At 44.6% G+C, this 13,457-nt stretch overlaps 2 protein-coding genes across 3 annotated transcripts in view; one reads left to right on the top strand and one right to left on the bottom strand.

The window, feature by feature from the left end:
- Window positions 1-6: 6 nt before the first annotated feature.
- Window positions 7-8,758, top strand: MTIF3 (mitochondrial translational initiation factor 3). Its single transcript, XM_019530142.1, has 4 exons — window positions 7-69; window positions 897-1,375; window positions 5,845-5,993; window positions 8,438-8,758. The coding sequence occupies exons 2-4, from the start codon at window positions 898-900 to the stop codon at window positions 8,651-8,653; spliced, it is 843 nt and encodes a 280-aa protein (XP_019385687.1). The 5' UTR covers window positions 7-69; window position 897; the 3' UTR covers window positions 8,654-8,758.
- GTF3A (general transcription factor IIIA) overlaps window positions 8,636-13,457 on the bottom strand; it is a 14,114-nt gene continuing 9,292 nt past the window's right edge. Inside the window, exons 5-9 of one of the 2 annotated variants that reach the window (XM_019530140.1) lie at window positions 13,091-13,164; window positions 10,402-10,485; window positions 9,441-9,670; window positions 9,302-9,361; window positions 8,636-8,956 (exon numbers count right to left, since the gene is read on the bottom strand). In XM_019530140.1, the coding sequence (XP_019385685.1) occupies window positions 8,792-8,956; window positions 9,302-9,361; window positions 9,441-9,670; window positions 10,402-10,485; window positions 13,091-13,164 (613 nt within the window). In that variant the 3' untranslated portion in view covers window positions 8,636-8,791. The remainder of the gene's footprint in view (window positions 8,957-9,301; window positions 9,362-9,440; window positions 9,671-10,401; window positions 10,486-13,090; window positions 13,165-13,457) is intronic. The other variant, XM_019530141.1, reaches the window with a different exon arrangement.

Here is a 13,457-nt window from a genome sequence, read left to right on the forward strand (position 1 = left end):
GCACCGCCTCCGGCGGCCGGGTTGGGCCGGGGCGCTGCAGGACTGGCGGGATCCAGATCCGGGAGCCAGGTGAGCGGGGCCGGGGCCGGGGCCGGGGCGAGCGTCCACAGCGAGACTTGCAGCGCACATGCGCAGACCCTCTCCTCGAAGCGCCGCCCCGCCCCGCGCGCAGGCGGCCTATTCTTCAGTCTGTGCGGAGCACCCCCCGCCCAGCCCCGCGCCGCAGGCCTGTGGGGCCTTGTTGAGTAGGCCCACGTTCGGGAAAGCCCTGTTCGTACCACCGAGAAACTTGAAAAGAGACGGAGCCACCTCTTCTCTCCCCCGCCAGGGTGGCCATCGTTAAAGGGCCTTCCGGTTTTCTGCTACTCTGCTCTCTACAGATACGAAACCTGACGCTTTTACGTCCTGTTTTTCTCTTCAACCTTGCTAGCAGCATGACAGCCACTGGGTAACTGCTTCAAGAGAAAAATAGAGATTTTGCTTCAAGAGAAAAATAGAGGATCAGGTTTCATATCAATAGAGGACACCCGAACTGTCCCCTGTGATGGCCACCCTACTCCCACCCACCCAATCTACTCATTATTTTTAGGAGGTTCCTGATGAATATTCAACTTGAATCTTTTTTCAGTCCAAACACAATATATATTACTTAGCAGACACTGGAGAGGGGGGATTAGGGTTTTTACTACCCATGATTTCGGTCATAGATTTCAGGGCTGGACAGGACCTTGGGCAGGGGGTTGCACCCGATTATCTTACAAGGAGCAGGATGTCAGCCAGGGTCAAAGGATCCCACCAAGATAAGCCTCCAAATGTTTTTTAAGGTCTCTAACAAACAACTACTGAGATCCTAATTGATGAGGTAACAGTTTTTTTCATCCTTCTCACTTCCTTAGAATGGCTGCCTTTTGCCTAAGGAAGTTAATAAATCAAGCCACAAGGAATGAAACTACTTGCCTAAGTAGATGCTTTGGAGGTTTCTTGAAGCCCATAATACAGAAGACACCGTTGGCTTCATTATGGGCAACCACGATTGGAACTAAAGAAAGACTTGTGTTTGTACCGACCAAGTCATTTTCTTCAGGCGTAGACGCTAATCCGAAACCAGTGGGGAAAAAAAAAGTTACACCCACTACTTTTGGAAACGTTGGCAGAAGAATCCTCAACGAAATCGTGCACCTAATTGATGAGAAAGGGGTCAGCTTGGGAAACATGCACAGAAGAGATGTTATTCAACTCATGACAGAACGCGAACTGAAGTTAGTTCTGCTGAATGTTGATGCAGAGCCTCCAGTTTATGGACTAATGACTGGAAAGCAGATTCATGCAGAGCAGATTAGACGAAAAGAAAAGGCAAAAGCAAACCCGGTGACTAGTAAGTGCTGCGCTGGGCAGGCGGTGCTGGGAGTGGGGCTGTGGTAAAATTTGGGCTGGCTGCAGGCCCCTCTGTAGTCCCTGCCCAGTACCCACTGAGAAGAGCCTGGTGCAGCCCCAGCTCAAGCCTGCTCCGTTTTGCCTCACCCTGTGCAGATCCAGGGTACACATGCCCCTCCTCCCCACCCCACCCAGTGCCCTCTAGCAAGGTGTGTGTCCAGTCTCCTTTTGAAGATCTCCAGGGTAGGTGCCTTTTGAGCTAAGAGAGCCTCCTGGCCCTCGTGCCACCTTTTCTGCATACAGATATGGACAACTGTGCACCAAGGATCGTATCCTTGAGGAATGACCATTCTTCATCCACACTCTTTCCCTGTGACCCATGATTCTGTAGGGCAGGGTTAAGGCAATGTTTTTTGGCCGGAGTGCCAAAAAAACCACAATGCCTACCCTGGAAGAAGGTAGACCTTGTTTTTTGGCCAGAGTGCTGACATGCCTGGAGCAGCTGTTTGCAGCCTCTCGGTTGCAGCTGGTCCATGGAGCCCGGGCTGCTTGCAGCAGGGCTTACAGCCTCCCAGCTGCCTGCTGGGAGCAGGCTGGGGTCCATAGCTGGCAGCAGCTGCTTAGAGTCCAGGCTGGTGGTGGTGTGCTGAGCAAAATGGCCTTGCGTGCCATGCTTGGCATGCATGCCAGGGGTTGCTGACCCCTGCCATAGGGCATTGTTCACTAAGCCCTTTGCTTATTGAAGTCAGCTTTTTTAAAGTCAAGAATTTGTACCTTACCGACAGATTTCCCAGCCCTGCGACGGACAGTGAAAGTGATAGTGCCATGGTCACTGTTGCCTAGTTTACCCTCTGTCTTCAGATCACTCACCAGGTTATCCCCCTTGGCCAAGACTAAATCTAGGAGGGCGTTTCCTTTGGTTGGCTTGTATACTTCCTGAGACAGGTAGAGCTTGTTGATATAAGTCAGGAATCTATGCCTGCCCTCCGAAGTGCAAGCAGTGGTGGGAGCTGCCCCTCCCCCTATGAGTCATGGCTCTGTCCTGAGCCCCACCTGACCCTGGCTGGGCAGCGCCTGCCCCCACTCCCTCCCTCGCTGCACCGGGTGTTGATCTGCTGCCTCCATGTCACTTTCCTCTCCCATCTCCTTTCCACCACAGTGGACTTACCAGCTGCAATGCAGCTGGATCAGAAATCGGATCGATATTGGACGATATGCCTCCTTAACAGTCAGCTGTCCGTATTGGCCAAAAAAACTCTCTACCAGTGCACCCCTATAAACTGCTTTTTGAGCAGTAAAATGGGGCAGGCTCTTATCATGTGTAACATACTTACATACAGTAACTGCTCATATGCACATCTTTATCCTTTGGAAAGAGCAAACTAAAACCAGTAATTTAACTTTGTTTCACTGAGAATTAAGTGAAAGCTGAACTGCTGATGTAGGTTACTGAGAATGAAGATTGTGGTAACTGCCTGTGTGTGCAGAGAGGCTGACATTTCTGCCCCATAACGAATATGTTCACATGTCCTAACTTAGAGCTTATAAGATCTGTTTAAGTGGATACAGCTAGTTCCCAGGAGCACTGAGGAATTTACAGGACAATCAGCTTCTTACAAACAAGGTGGCCTATGCATAAAAAGCTTGCTTTTGTCATTGGCTTTGACAAAACAGCACAATACTGAGTGGAGAAAATATGCAAGTTTAAACAGCAATGTATTTACCATTCCAAATGGGAATCTATCTACTTAAAAACAAAAAAAACTCCAAAAATGTTATTCAGCCTTTTGTCTGACATGATTTTGTACATAGATATTGAATTATTGGGTTGATACCCTCACAAGAAGCAGCATTTACAAAAGGTGTGTATTCATAAAGTGATATCCCATTTGGCTCATCTTAACATCTTCCTTAAGACCAGGGATCCGGGTTTTCTGTTTGCCACAAGAACTGCGGTAAAACCAGATTTTCTCATTTTAAGGAGAAAAACATGGGACTTGGTAGGTTTCCCAGTACAGGCTGGCAAGTTCCAGCTTGCAAAGGGCTGGGGGGAATAGGAGAAGGTTGATCAGGGAGGGCTGCCACATGGAGAGTGGCTGCTGCAAGCTGGGAGGGGGCAGAGAGGAGGGGCTCAGAGAGTGTTGCATGAGGCTTGGGGCCTGGGCCTGGAGTATTCAGCTGCAGGGCCTTTGTGTCAGGTGGGACAGAACCAGGGTAGGCAGTGGTGGGGCTGGCTCTTCTCTCCTATGCAGGCTGAGGGAGGGTATTTGGGGTATGTGCCCCCCAGATTTGTTTGCAGAGTGGTGGTGGGTGCAGGCTGCATGCTGCAGCCTTGAGGCTCCCTGCCCTGCTGCCATCCATGTCCAAGTGGGCAGGACCTGTTGCAGCAGAGCAGGGCGGGGAAGCTCAGTGCTGCTGCCAGGAGCCCTGTGAATACCCAGCAGCAACAGGGGTAGGGCATAGATTTGTGTCCTCTGCTACTGCCAGGTGGGCAGGAGGCACTTTGTCATGGTGGCACAGGGCTCCCGAGCCTACCTGCCCTCTGGTGCCTGGTCCCACCCACTGGGCTGTGGAGGCCCCTGTGAGAGGGCAGCAGGGTGGGAAGCCGAGAGTGGATTCTCTACCCGCCCCCCCGGCTCTGTTCCAGCCACATGGCCCACCAGGCAAGGGGGAACCGGGCTTGAGCAGCAGCTGAGGCTCAGTCACTGCTGGGCAGGGCAGGGCAGGAGGCTGCAGACCCAGATCTCTGGCCCTGTAGCCCTGGCAACTGGGCTCCTAGGGGCTGTGGGTGAAGAATGAGGAGCAATGACATGGGCAGGGCAGGTTCCTCAGCACCACAAAGCTGTGGGGGAGGTGCAGCTGGATCCATGTCTTGGTGAGCAAAGGGAGCTCTGATTTTCCATGATTAAAAGCCACCAAATCAAATGCCAAAGTATATTAGGTATTTTGAATTTATCTTATTATAGTGATTGAGGTACTGGGAGGCTTCCAAATTGCTTTAAAATTGTAAATATCAATAAAACATTGTGTTCAACTGATAAAACGAAATGCCATTGTATGTAATTGCAGAAGAACATGGATTTGGGAGTTTTTAATCTGAGGATGTGATTTTTTTTTTTAAATCAGAGAATCTGATTTTTAAACAGAGAAAACCAGGATCCCTGCTTGTGACAAAGAAATGGTTACCATGTTCTTGAAGTTTTGTGTCAATGATTATATTGCTGATTTTAAATAAGAGCCAGAGCAATAATACCACTATAATGATTATTTGCTCTTTTGTTAAAGCACCTGTGAAGAGATTAGGTAACAATGACCATTTAAAAGAATCACTGGGAGAGAAGTGAATTTGCAATTACAAAAACCTCTTATTTTCACTAGGATTCAAGACTGTACTCTTGGAAGAGAGTGAGAACAGAAAGTGATTGATTTTCAAGTTTTCCCACTTAATAGGCAAATATTTTACTATAAAAAAGGCAAATATTCTTGGTTCAGTGAAGTCTCCACTATCTGGCATTTAAGTAACTGGAAATTGCATTAACCGGATTTCTGGCCAGTTGGACATGGAGGGGAGGGTGGGGGAAAGTTTGCATACAGTGGCGGCTACCCGGCACCACTACTGCTGCGTATGTGGCCGCTGCGCCCTCTCCCCTGCTTTATCTGAAAACCCCTGCTGGGGGTTTTCAGGCAACTGGGATTTTTACATAACCAGCAATCCCCTTACACCAGGGATGCCAGTTAACAGAGATTTTACACTATGTAGATGAGCTGAGCCAGTGAGTGGATAGGGGAAAGGAGGGGAGGTTCAATGTTACTTTGACAAGAGGAATTAAGGTGCTGGAAATAAAAGACTTTCCACATTACTTTCTTGCCTCCCCCCCCAAAAAAATCACCTCTATTTTAGTAATGTTAGTTGCTGGAGAAATCTGTAGGGTGTGGCATTGAAAACATCTTTAAGAGGAATGTTGACACATGCCACAGACAAGTCAGGAGAAAAATAGGTGGAGGTAAAAAGATAAGAGTTAAGTCTTAATGGGGGAGATGACTTCTGGAAGGAAGATATACCAGCTCTTTAGTCAGCTCCTAGCCCTGTCAGTGCAGTAGCACTACTGCATTTGAAACTCCTGGGGGCCACACACTGTATGTTACACCTGTGTAACCCAGGCACCTGCCTCCAACTCCCTTGCACCACACATACAGATGCCCGTCTTACTTTCAGCTCTCCAGCTGCACTGTGCTACGTGGGCCTGGGCCACAGGTTTCCCCAGCACTGACCTGTGTGCTGTAGTAACCCAAGCCTGGGGCAGAAGTGGGTAATGGAAGCTGGAGGGGGAGCCCCCAGACTACAGCTGCAAAGGGGAGGAGCTGTAGTCAGGTGGCAGGCTGGAGCCCACAAATTAACTCCTTATAGGCAACATGTTTAATGATCAATCTTTCCTTGAAGACCATAAATGATTGGTTATATTTTAACAGGGCCTACTGAGCTGAAAGAGATTCGTTTGTCTTCAGTTATTGCAAAGCATGATTTAGAGATCAAAATTAAACATATTCAGCAGTGGATTGACAAGAAGTATAGTGTCAAAATTTCTGTAACAAAAAGGAATGAAGATCCAGAAACAATGGTAAGCTATGGAAGAGTTAAATGTTTTTAATTATGTCATTGTCTTCATGAACATGCCACCCCAATATAAGTTTCAGTGATTAAAATTAGTAACTTTCTCCCATTTTTAAGTAAAGCTATTTTCATTTATCAGGAACCACAGTTAAGGGGAAAACTGCCTTTTCAGACAGACTATTTAAACAGTGCACTTAAATAAGTAGTCTCACACTTTTGCCTTGAAATTGTCTTGTTACTACATTATTCTGTTGAATAGTCCAAAGATGCAATTTATCTTAATTCTACCACCATGAGTTTGAACCTAGTTAGTTGTACTTGTCACCTTGCTGTTAGTTAGTTTTTTTGACAACACTACTAAACATTTTTCTTTCAAAGAAAGTTCAGTTGGTTATTTGACTATATCCCCCTTTTTTGTTTCAGTATGCTTTCATTACAATGCCTTAGGCCTGCTCAGTTTGCCATTTTAAGATATCACAATTTGATGCACTCATATCCTATAATTGGAGTGAAGAACATTAGGGATTTACTTAAACATAAAAACTTTGTTCCCCCTTTTGTAGGCCTTGTTAAACTACAGGATAAGGATAGATTTTTAAATGGGCTGGTATATAGCAGCCCATTGCTTGACACCAGGCACTAGTTACTGAAATTTGTTTCTCTAAAAGACTCTCTTGATCTGTTAGACGTTCTCTCTACTTTTGAGAGTTCATAGAGTTGCCTTCCCTGTATTTTAGAACTGCCATGTGTAACAAGTGTCAGATCCCATGGTGACCACACAGGTCCTTTTCTACCCTAGCTCTCTGGGTATCCTCGCCTTCCCACCTGCCATGCCTTGATGGAAATGTATTTTTGAAAGGGAGGCTGCCCCACAGCCCCAGTGAGCTGTTTTCTAACCACGCTGGATTCTAACAGGTGGTCACCTTAAGGGTTAATTTTGTAGCCTCTAGTCTCTCCTGTAGCCACATCCATACCTTGCAGACAGGGTCATCCCAGGGGGAGGGGGGGACAGCAGACAAGTGGGGTAGCTGCCCTGGCCTTGTGCTTTGGGGGGCCCTGCAGACAGTGCTGTATAGGTCCCACTGTGTTCAAACAGTCCGGCTGCCCCCTCAGCCCCAGGCAGATATGCCCAGTGCCCCACACACCCCTAGGGATGGCTCTGCTTGTAGATGTTACTGTCCAGGTGTTGGGGCCTCAGCTTCCTCCCCTTCTCTCACTGTACCATCTAGCCAAGATCCACTGTGCTGTACCTGGTTCGGGCTTCTCAGTGCTGGGCCCTCTGGTGCCATCTTCACCTTGTTCAGGCTTTGAGCAATCTGGCCTTGGTTTCAGCCCTCTCAGCTGTAGGCTACTGCCTCTGCTTCCCATCCCTTTCCAGCTTGTGTTCCTGCCCTCTCAGCTTTAAGCCTATTGCCACTTGACAGTCCTGTGCCATGCCCTAGCAAGATTCCAGGTCTCATGTGCCTCTCAGGCACTAAGTTGCAGTGAGTCTCTCGAGGGTCCCACCACAGCCACATCACCCCTTTGCTTGCTGTGTCTTATCCACCAGTTTAAAAACTTAAGTGGGACTGTGTGCGCATCAGCTGTTACCAAAGTCCAAGCCCACTGGCTGTAACATAACTCTAAGCCTACTCATCTTGGGTCCCAGCTCCCTGCAAGCCTTCAGCCCTTTGTTTGCAGCTCTCAGGTCTAACAGATCATCGCTAGTTCTTTCATTACAACCCTCTCCCTGCAGGACTCTTCCTCTGCAGCCTGCAGGGCCAGACTGACTGCCCTGACTTGGGCTTGTATTCCCCAAGCCCAGTCCCCTTCCAGTTACCTGCAGCAAATCTGGAGAAGTCAGCTGTGCCCCTTACCTTGATGGGCCACAAGCATCTAGGCAGCAGCATCTCCTTGCTGTCTTCCTTCTTACAGCTGGCCCCTATTTAGCTACCTGGGCTCTAGCTGCTGCAGTTTCTCCCCTTATAGTAACAGGAACTTTAACAATAGCATGTATAACAGGGAATTTAAACTCGAGATAAATCTCTCTCATTAAAAATGATTGCATGGATCATAGAACATGCTCAGTAAGTTTCACTACTGAAGCAAGTAGAAACAATATACAGCTATAAAGAGAAGAAAGACTTTAGTGGAACTTAAAGTAACTCAACCTTGATCGTAGGTACTGAAGTTCAGTATTATAATGGAGAGGGAACTTTTTTGATAAACAGATGAGATGAAGCACTTTGTGCAGTGATGGGAAGAGCATAAGCTTAGCCAGGACAACATAAAACTTTGAGATTAGCTTTGCTGAATTCAGTTTTTGCTTTAGGTGATGGCTCAGTGTCACCAAGAGAACCAAAGGGGCTATTTCCTGCAGTTATACATTTGAACAACATTTCAGCTTTAAGTAACTAGTTAAGTGCCCTGCATAGATCAAATAATGCCTATAACTTATTTATCCTGTTTCAGCCATTGCTCTTTGCTAATATTTTTGAAGCCCTGTCGGAGAAAGCTACTTACCAGTCCCAGCCAAGAATCTCAGGCAACAAGTATGTGTGTGTGTTGAGGCATATGTCAGACAAAGAACTTCAGAAGCAGAACATGAAAAAAGTAAAAGACAACAAACAGAATGACACTCTTAAGAAGTGTGGAAGTGAAGCTACAACATCAAATGAATTGCACTAGTGACTTTAATTAAAAACCCAACAAAAAATAAAACAAATTACCAGTGAAAATATTCTGTACTAGTCTTTATAAACTTAAAAAAGCACTTGTTAAGTTCATGAAATAGTCCATTTTGGATGGACTTGTCTTAATAAGCTATTAGTGCAGAGTCAGTGTTTCAACAGTTGGTAACCCATTTTCTGCAGGTTTATTCAGCATCTCATTTTCTGTTCCCAAAACAGCCTTTCTTTGCTGAGTTTTAGGAGGAATATATCCGCTGAGATGGGAAGCCAGGCTTCGTTTAGGACGAGATCGTTTTGCTTTCTGGAGGAGAGAAGGAGGGGGGAAAAAGAATAATTACAGTACAAATTAGCCCAGCCACTTAAAATTCTAGACTTAAAACAACAACCACCACCACCACATACCCTTCTCTCGCATGTACTTTTTTATTTCTAAAGAAAATAAGAAAATTATATTAAGTGTTGGTACTCTTTTGTAGTATTTAGGTTCAGAATTATTTGTATTTGCTTACATTAAATAAATGTATGTTAGATGGACTAGGTAATTTAAGCCCTGATTTCAGAAACTCTTGCTAATTACTTTCTTAATGGATGAGGGTAGAAATGAGAGGAAACGGACAAAAGGAATTTCCAGAAGAGTATGACTTACTTTTAAGTTCAGCTTTCTCTTGTCAGGATCATGAACAACAGCATGTCTTACAAGACTTTGCTAAAATTGAAAAGAAAGTTATGTTTATATGGCCCAAGAGAAGGTAATCTGGATTTTAACAGAGTGCAAAAATACCTACTTTCATTGCAAACACTTTCCCACAGCCAGCATAGTCACAAAAGAATGGTTTTTTCTCCTCATGAAAGGAAAGGATGTGGCTTTGAAGATTAAACACTGTCGTGTAAGTTCTCTCACACCCTTCTCTTGGGCACCTACATACTTCCCTTTCTTCAGCATGCGTTTTCTGATGTTGTTTGAGGAAATCTTTACGTTTGAATGTTTTAGAACACACATTACAGATTATTGGTTCTAGATGGAAAAAAAAATCCAACAATGTTAGTTACTGAAAGTGTTTGAAAAAAGTTCAGAATTAACTCAGAAGTCAGTCCTTTACAATAGGGGTGTTGGACATAAGACCTGCAGAGCCACTTTATCTGGACCTTTGGGCTACTGGAAAGCACCAGAAGTTGGACCTTCTGGAAACAAGTCTGGCTTGCTGCTGCCAGATCTTGCACTCCTGCTCCCGCACTAGGCCCTGCACTCCAACTGCCACCTCTCCCCATACTGCCCCTACTGGACTTCCATGCCACCAAAGTGGCCATTGTCAGAGCCCTCATGCCATGGGTTGGATCTGGCCTGCAAGGAGCCCTGCAGTCCCCATATGGCCCAGGGACTTGTTCTTCTTTACAACAAGAAGTTTCAGTTCATACTAAGTGCAAAAAATTCAGAAACTTTCACCCGTTTTCCTTCCTCATCTACCTACATGATATCCTTGTAGGAAATATACTGTTGATCACAACACATGGCAAATACTACTGGGTAATAGTTTTCAACCAAAAGGTATCCAGAATGGGAGAGATTTAATATATTATGATGTACTAACAAGTTACACATAACCTCCCCACCCAAAAAGCACAATAGGTTGATAAAAGGGAGATTAATAAGGACCCCCCTTTCTCTTGGATTTGAGTACTTATTCAAGTATGCCAAAACATTAAAACAAAAATCACTGTTGCTGTACAAGCACTTTTATGACTTACCTGCATGACTTTCCCTTATGTGTTTTAGAAGTTCTGTCCATGTTTTTCCAACAAATGAACATTTCTCTTTCTTGCATGCATATCCTATTAAAGAAGCCACACTTAGTCTGGCAGTTAAGTCAGCTAGTCTTGTATATGTACACACAGCTCAGAGCTAAAGTCTCCAGCCCCAAAACATTAAAGTTATAGTCAGTGAAAGAAAAATCTGGGTACACTGCAAATCTGATGATTCTAGGGGGAAAAAAGGTCACTCTAATTCGAAAACCCCCTTCCATATGTTCGTTATCAAGATCAAATTGGTACTAGGCAAGCATTTATAGTGCTCCCAACTTTATAAGAAAACAGCTCCACCCTGCAGCAAAAAAGTGTAAAATTTGCCTTTTTCGAGCCAATCAGATAACAAGATGGTAGCAAGCTGGACTCGCACAGTATTCAGGAAATACAAGATTTAAGTTTCTTGTAAGTGTGTGCTACATGTATTTAAAAAGTTCAATTTCTAGACCTCTCATAAACCCCCCAACTGCCATTAGATATCTTCAGCGAGATGGAATCTGACCTTTAGTCACTGACTCCGAGATGCTCCAGGAATAAGTACTTTATAGATTCAGGGTGTACAGATGCCATGGTGACAGGAGCCATAACGGTATCTTTCTAAAGTAGTAATTCTCAAATACATAAATGCCATGCTCAAGTAGCATGGCACTAACTACAATATTATGGCTGTTCATGTATGCTTTTTCCAGTTTGTTTAAATAATGTATTTCTAGTCATGCTTTGTATGCACCATACTTTTTTTAAATGGGGTGCCACTGAATGCTGAAGAACTATGGAGGAGTAGCCCAAGTCTAAAAAGGTTGAAAGAATCACTGTGCTACATCAGTCTGTTTTAACATATGCCATAAAGCGTCTAGTATCTATCTGCATGTGCAACATGATCAAGTACACATGCTTCAGCAGCCCTAGTTGTTCATGGAGCAGTTTTAGGGCTGGAGGATGCAGAAAAATTAGCAGTAAGAAGCGATACAGCGGGGGGGGGGGTGGTGTTTCACATTCAACTGAGGTCAGCAATGGCCAAAAGGAGTTGGCTGTTCAGTTTGTGTGAATAAGAGTACTTATTATTTCAAAGTGAATTCAAACTTATTTGTACAAAAACTGGGACCAGATCTTTTGTTGTACAGTATGCTGAGGAGACAGGTAAAAGCCAAGCTAGCCTCAGTTCCTAAAACAGATTCTACAAAGACTTGAGGTGGGGGTAGATCTACATCTGACAGACTGTAATAAGGCTGTTTGTTTTGTGGCCAAGTAGAGGATTTTAGTTAACCATGGTCCCCTGGAGAATTAAGGTCACTTAAAGCTAAAGGAACTATTGACTTAAGCCACATCTAATACCTTAAATTGGACTTGGATTTCAAGAGGGTATTTGATCTTTTTCATTCTACCAATGCAAAACAAGTTATTGCCTCACTCAAGTCAAGTGAGTTTTTCCACCAGACAGAATCAAGTAAGGTTTACTTACTTGTTTAGGCCACAGCAAATATGAAAAGCAGAAGTATGGAACATCAGCTTCCATGTTTTTATTTTGTTTAGAGGTGAGGAGTGGAGGCACAGAGCGACTTAAGTTCATATGTTATAACTATTTAGGAGCTTCTTCATTCATTGCAAGATGGCTAAATCACTAAGGTCAATGTTCCATTCTCAAAAGCAAAACATTTCAAACAAATCCTCAAAAGATATGTAGGTAAGCAATTCTCTTTCAAATTCACAGAAGTTAAATTTAGCACTTAAATACCTTCCTGTACAAGCCGTGTTTTGGAAGCATGAAAGCAGAAAACTGTTCTTAAGTCTCCTAAATCCTAGACAACTGTCCTCATGACCAACAGTACTTTCATCTTGAAGATGATCTGCCAATGTTTTCACCTATATTAAAAATGCAGTTAACATGCAAAATGCTGCAATGCTCAGGTCATGCTCCAGATGGTGAACCAGATTAAGTCTGTCTTGCTTCTTTCTATATCCACTTGGCCCTACTCTGTGGGACTAGCAGTTCATCTATTTTTCAGATCTCCAACCCTGTCTACATCAGTGATTCTCAACTGGGGAGCTGCGAGACTCTTCCAAGAGAACTATGGTACAAGCACAACTGCTGTGTTCAGGTAGAATTGCCCTATGTACTTCATGAAGGCTCAGACCAGGAAGGACTGCTGTCAGGAGTGGGTGCTTCTGCCTACTTTTAGGCTTATCTGATCACTTGAAAGCAAACAGGAGTGTGTGCTCATGCCATAGCTGCTTCCAGTCTGGCTGTGCATGGTGTCTCTTGGAAACAGGTATGTGGCGCATATAGGACAGTTCCATACACCTCTGTTTCCAAGAGGAGCATACGGAGACCAGACTGAAAAGGCATGTGATAAGAAGGACACTCTTACAATTGTCCTTCTCTATCTGAGCATGCACAAAACATGCATGTACAAGTACAAGAGTACTTTTACCCAGCAGCAGTAACAGTACCCCAGCAGAAAACCACTGAGGTAGTAAAACTGTGCTCTCTCAACTGGGTGATGCATTATTCAAAAAAATTACAGATGGGAACCCTGAACATAAGAAAGTTGACGAGCACTGTCTATATTGGTAAATAAAAACTGGTTTTGCTGTACTCAAGTCTGGCTGAAGTAAAAGCAGAACCTGAGATTACCTTCATGTATTTTTTCATGCCGTTTCAGTCTAGTTGGAGTAGAGAAGTGTTTTTCACATCCTTCATGATTACATCTAGGTAGTAAATACATTAAATGCAGTCAAGCCAAAAAAGCATAAGGACCCACCCCTCACCACCACACATGCCACAGTTAATCAGGACAATTTTTAAATTTTCCAAAAAGTTTCCATCTTAGTTAAAGTACTGCAGAGCATTTCATTGTCCCATTCTTGTACGGGACTCGAATCTATCAGGTTAGAACCTAGACAGGTTACAAGGGTGGGCAGACGAGAATAGGATGGGTTTCAACACAGACAAGTGCAAGGTGATGCACCTCGGGAGGAACAACCGGCGCCATACCTACAGG

This window comes from Crocodylus porosus, unplaced genomic scaffold, assembly GCF_001723895.1.
Source record: "Crocodylus porosus isolate Cpor-Errol unplaced genomic scaffold, CroPor_comp1, whole genome shotgun sequence".
Lineage (NCBI taxonomy): Eukaryota > Metazoa > Chordata > Crocodylia > Crocodylidae > Crocodylus > Crocodylus porosus.

Excerpts from the sequence above, each read along its gene's own strand:
- MTIF3 (XM_019530142.1), top strand. The coding sequence starts at position 898 with ATGGCTGCCTTTTGCCTAAGGAAGTTAATAAATCAAGCCACAAGGAAT. Across the intron at positions 1,376-5,844 it reads AAAAGCAAACCCGGTGACTA|GGCCTACTGAGCTGAAAGAG; the intron begins GTAAGTGCTGCG and ends ATATTTTAACAG. Across the intron at positions 5,994-8,437 it reads ATGAAGATCCAGAAACAATG|CCATTGCTCTTTGCTAATAT; the intron begins GTAAGCTATGGA and ends ATCCTGTTTCAG.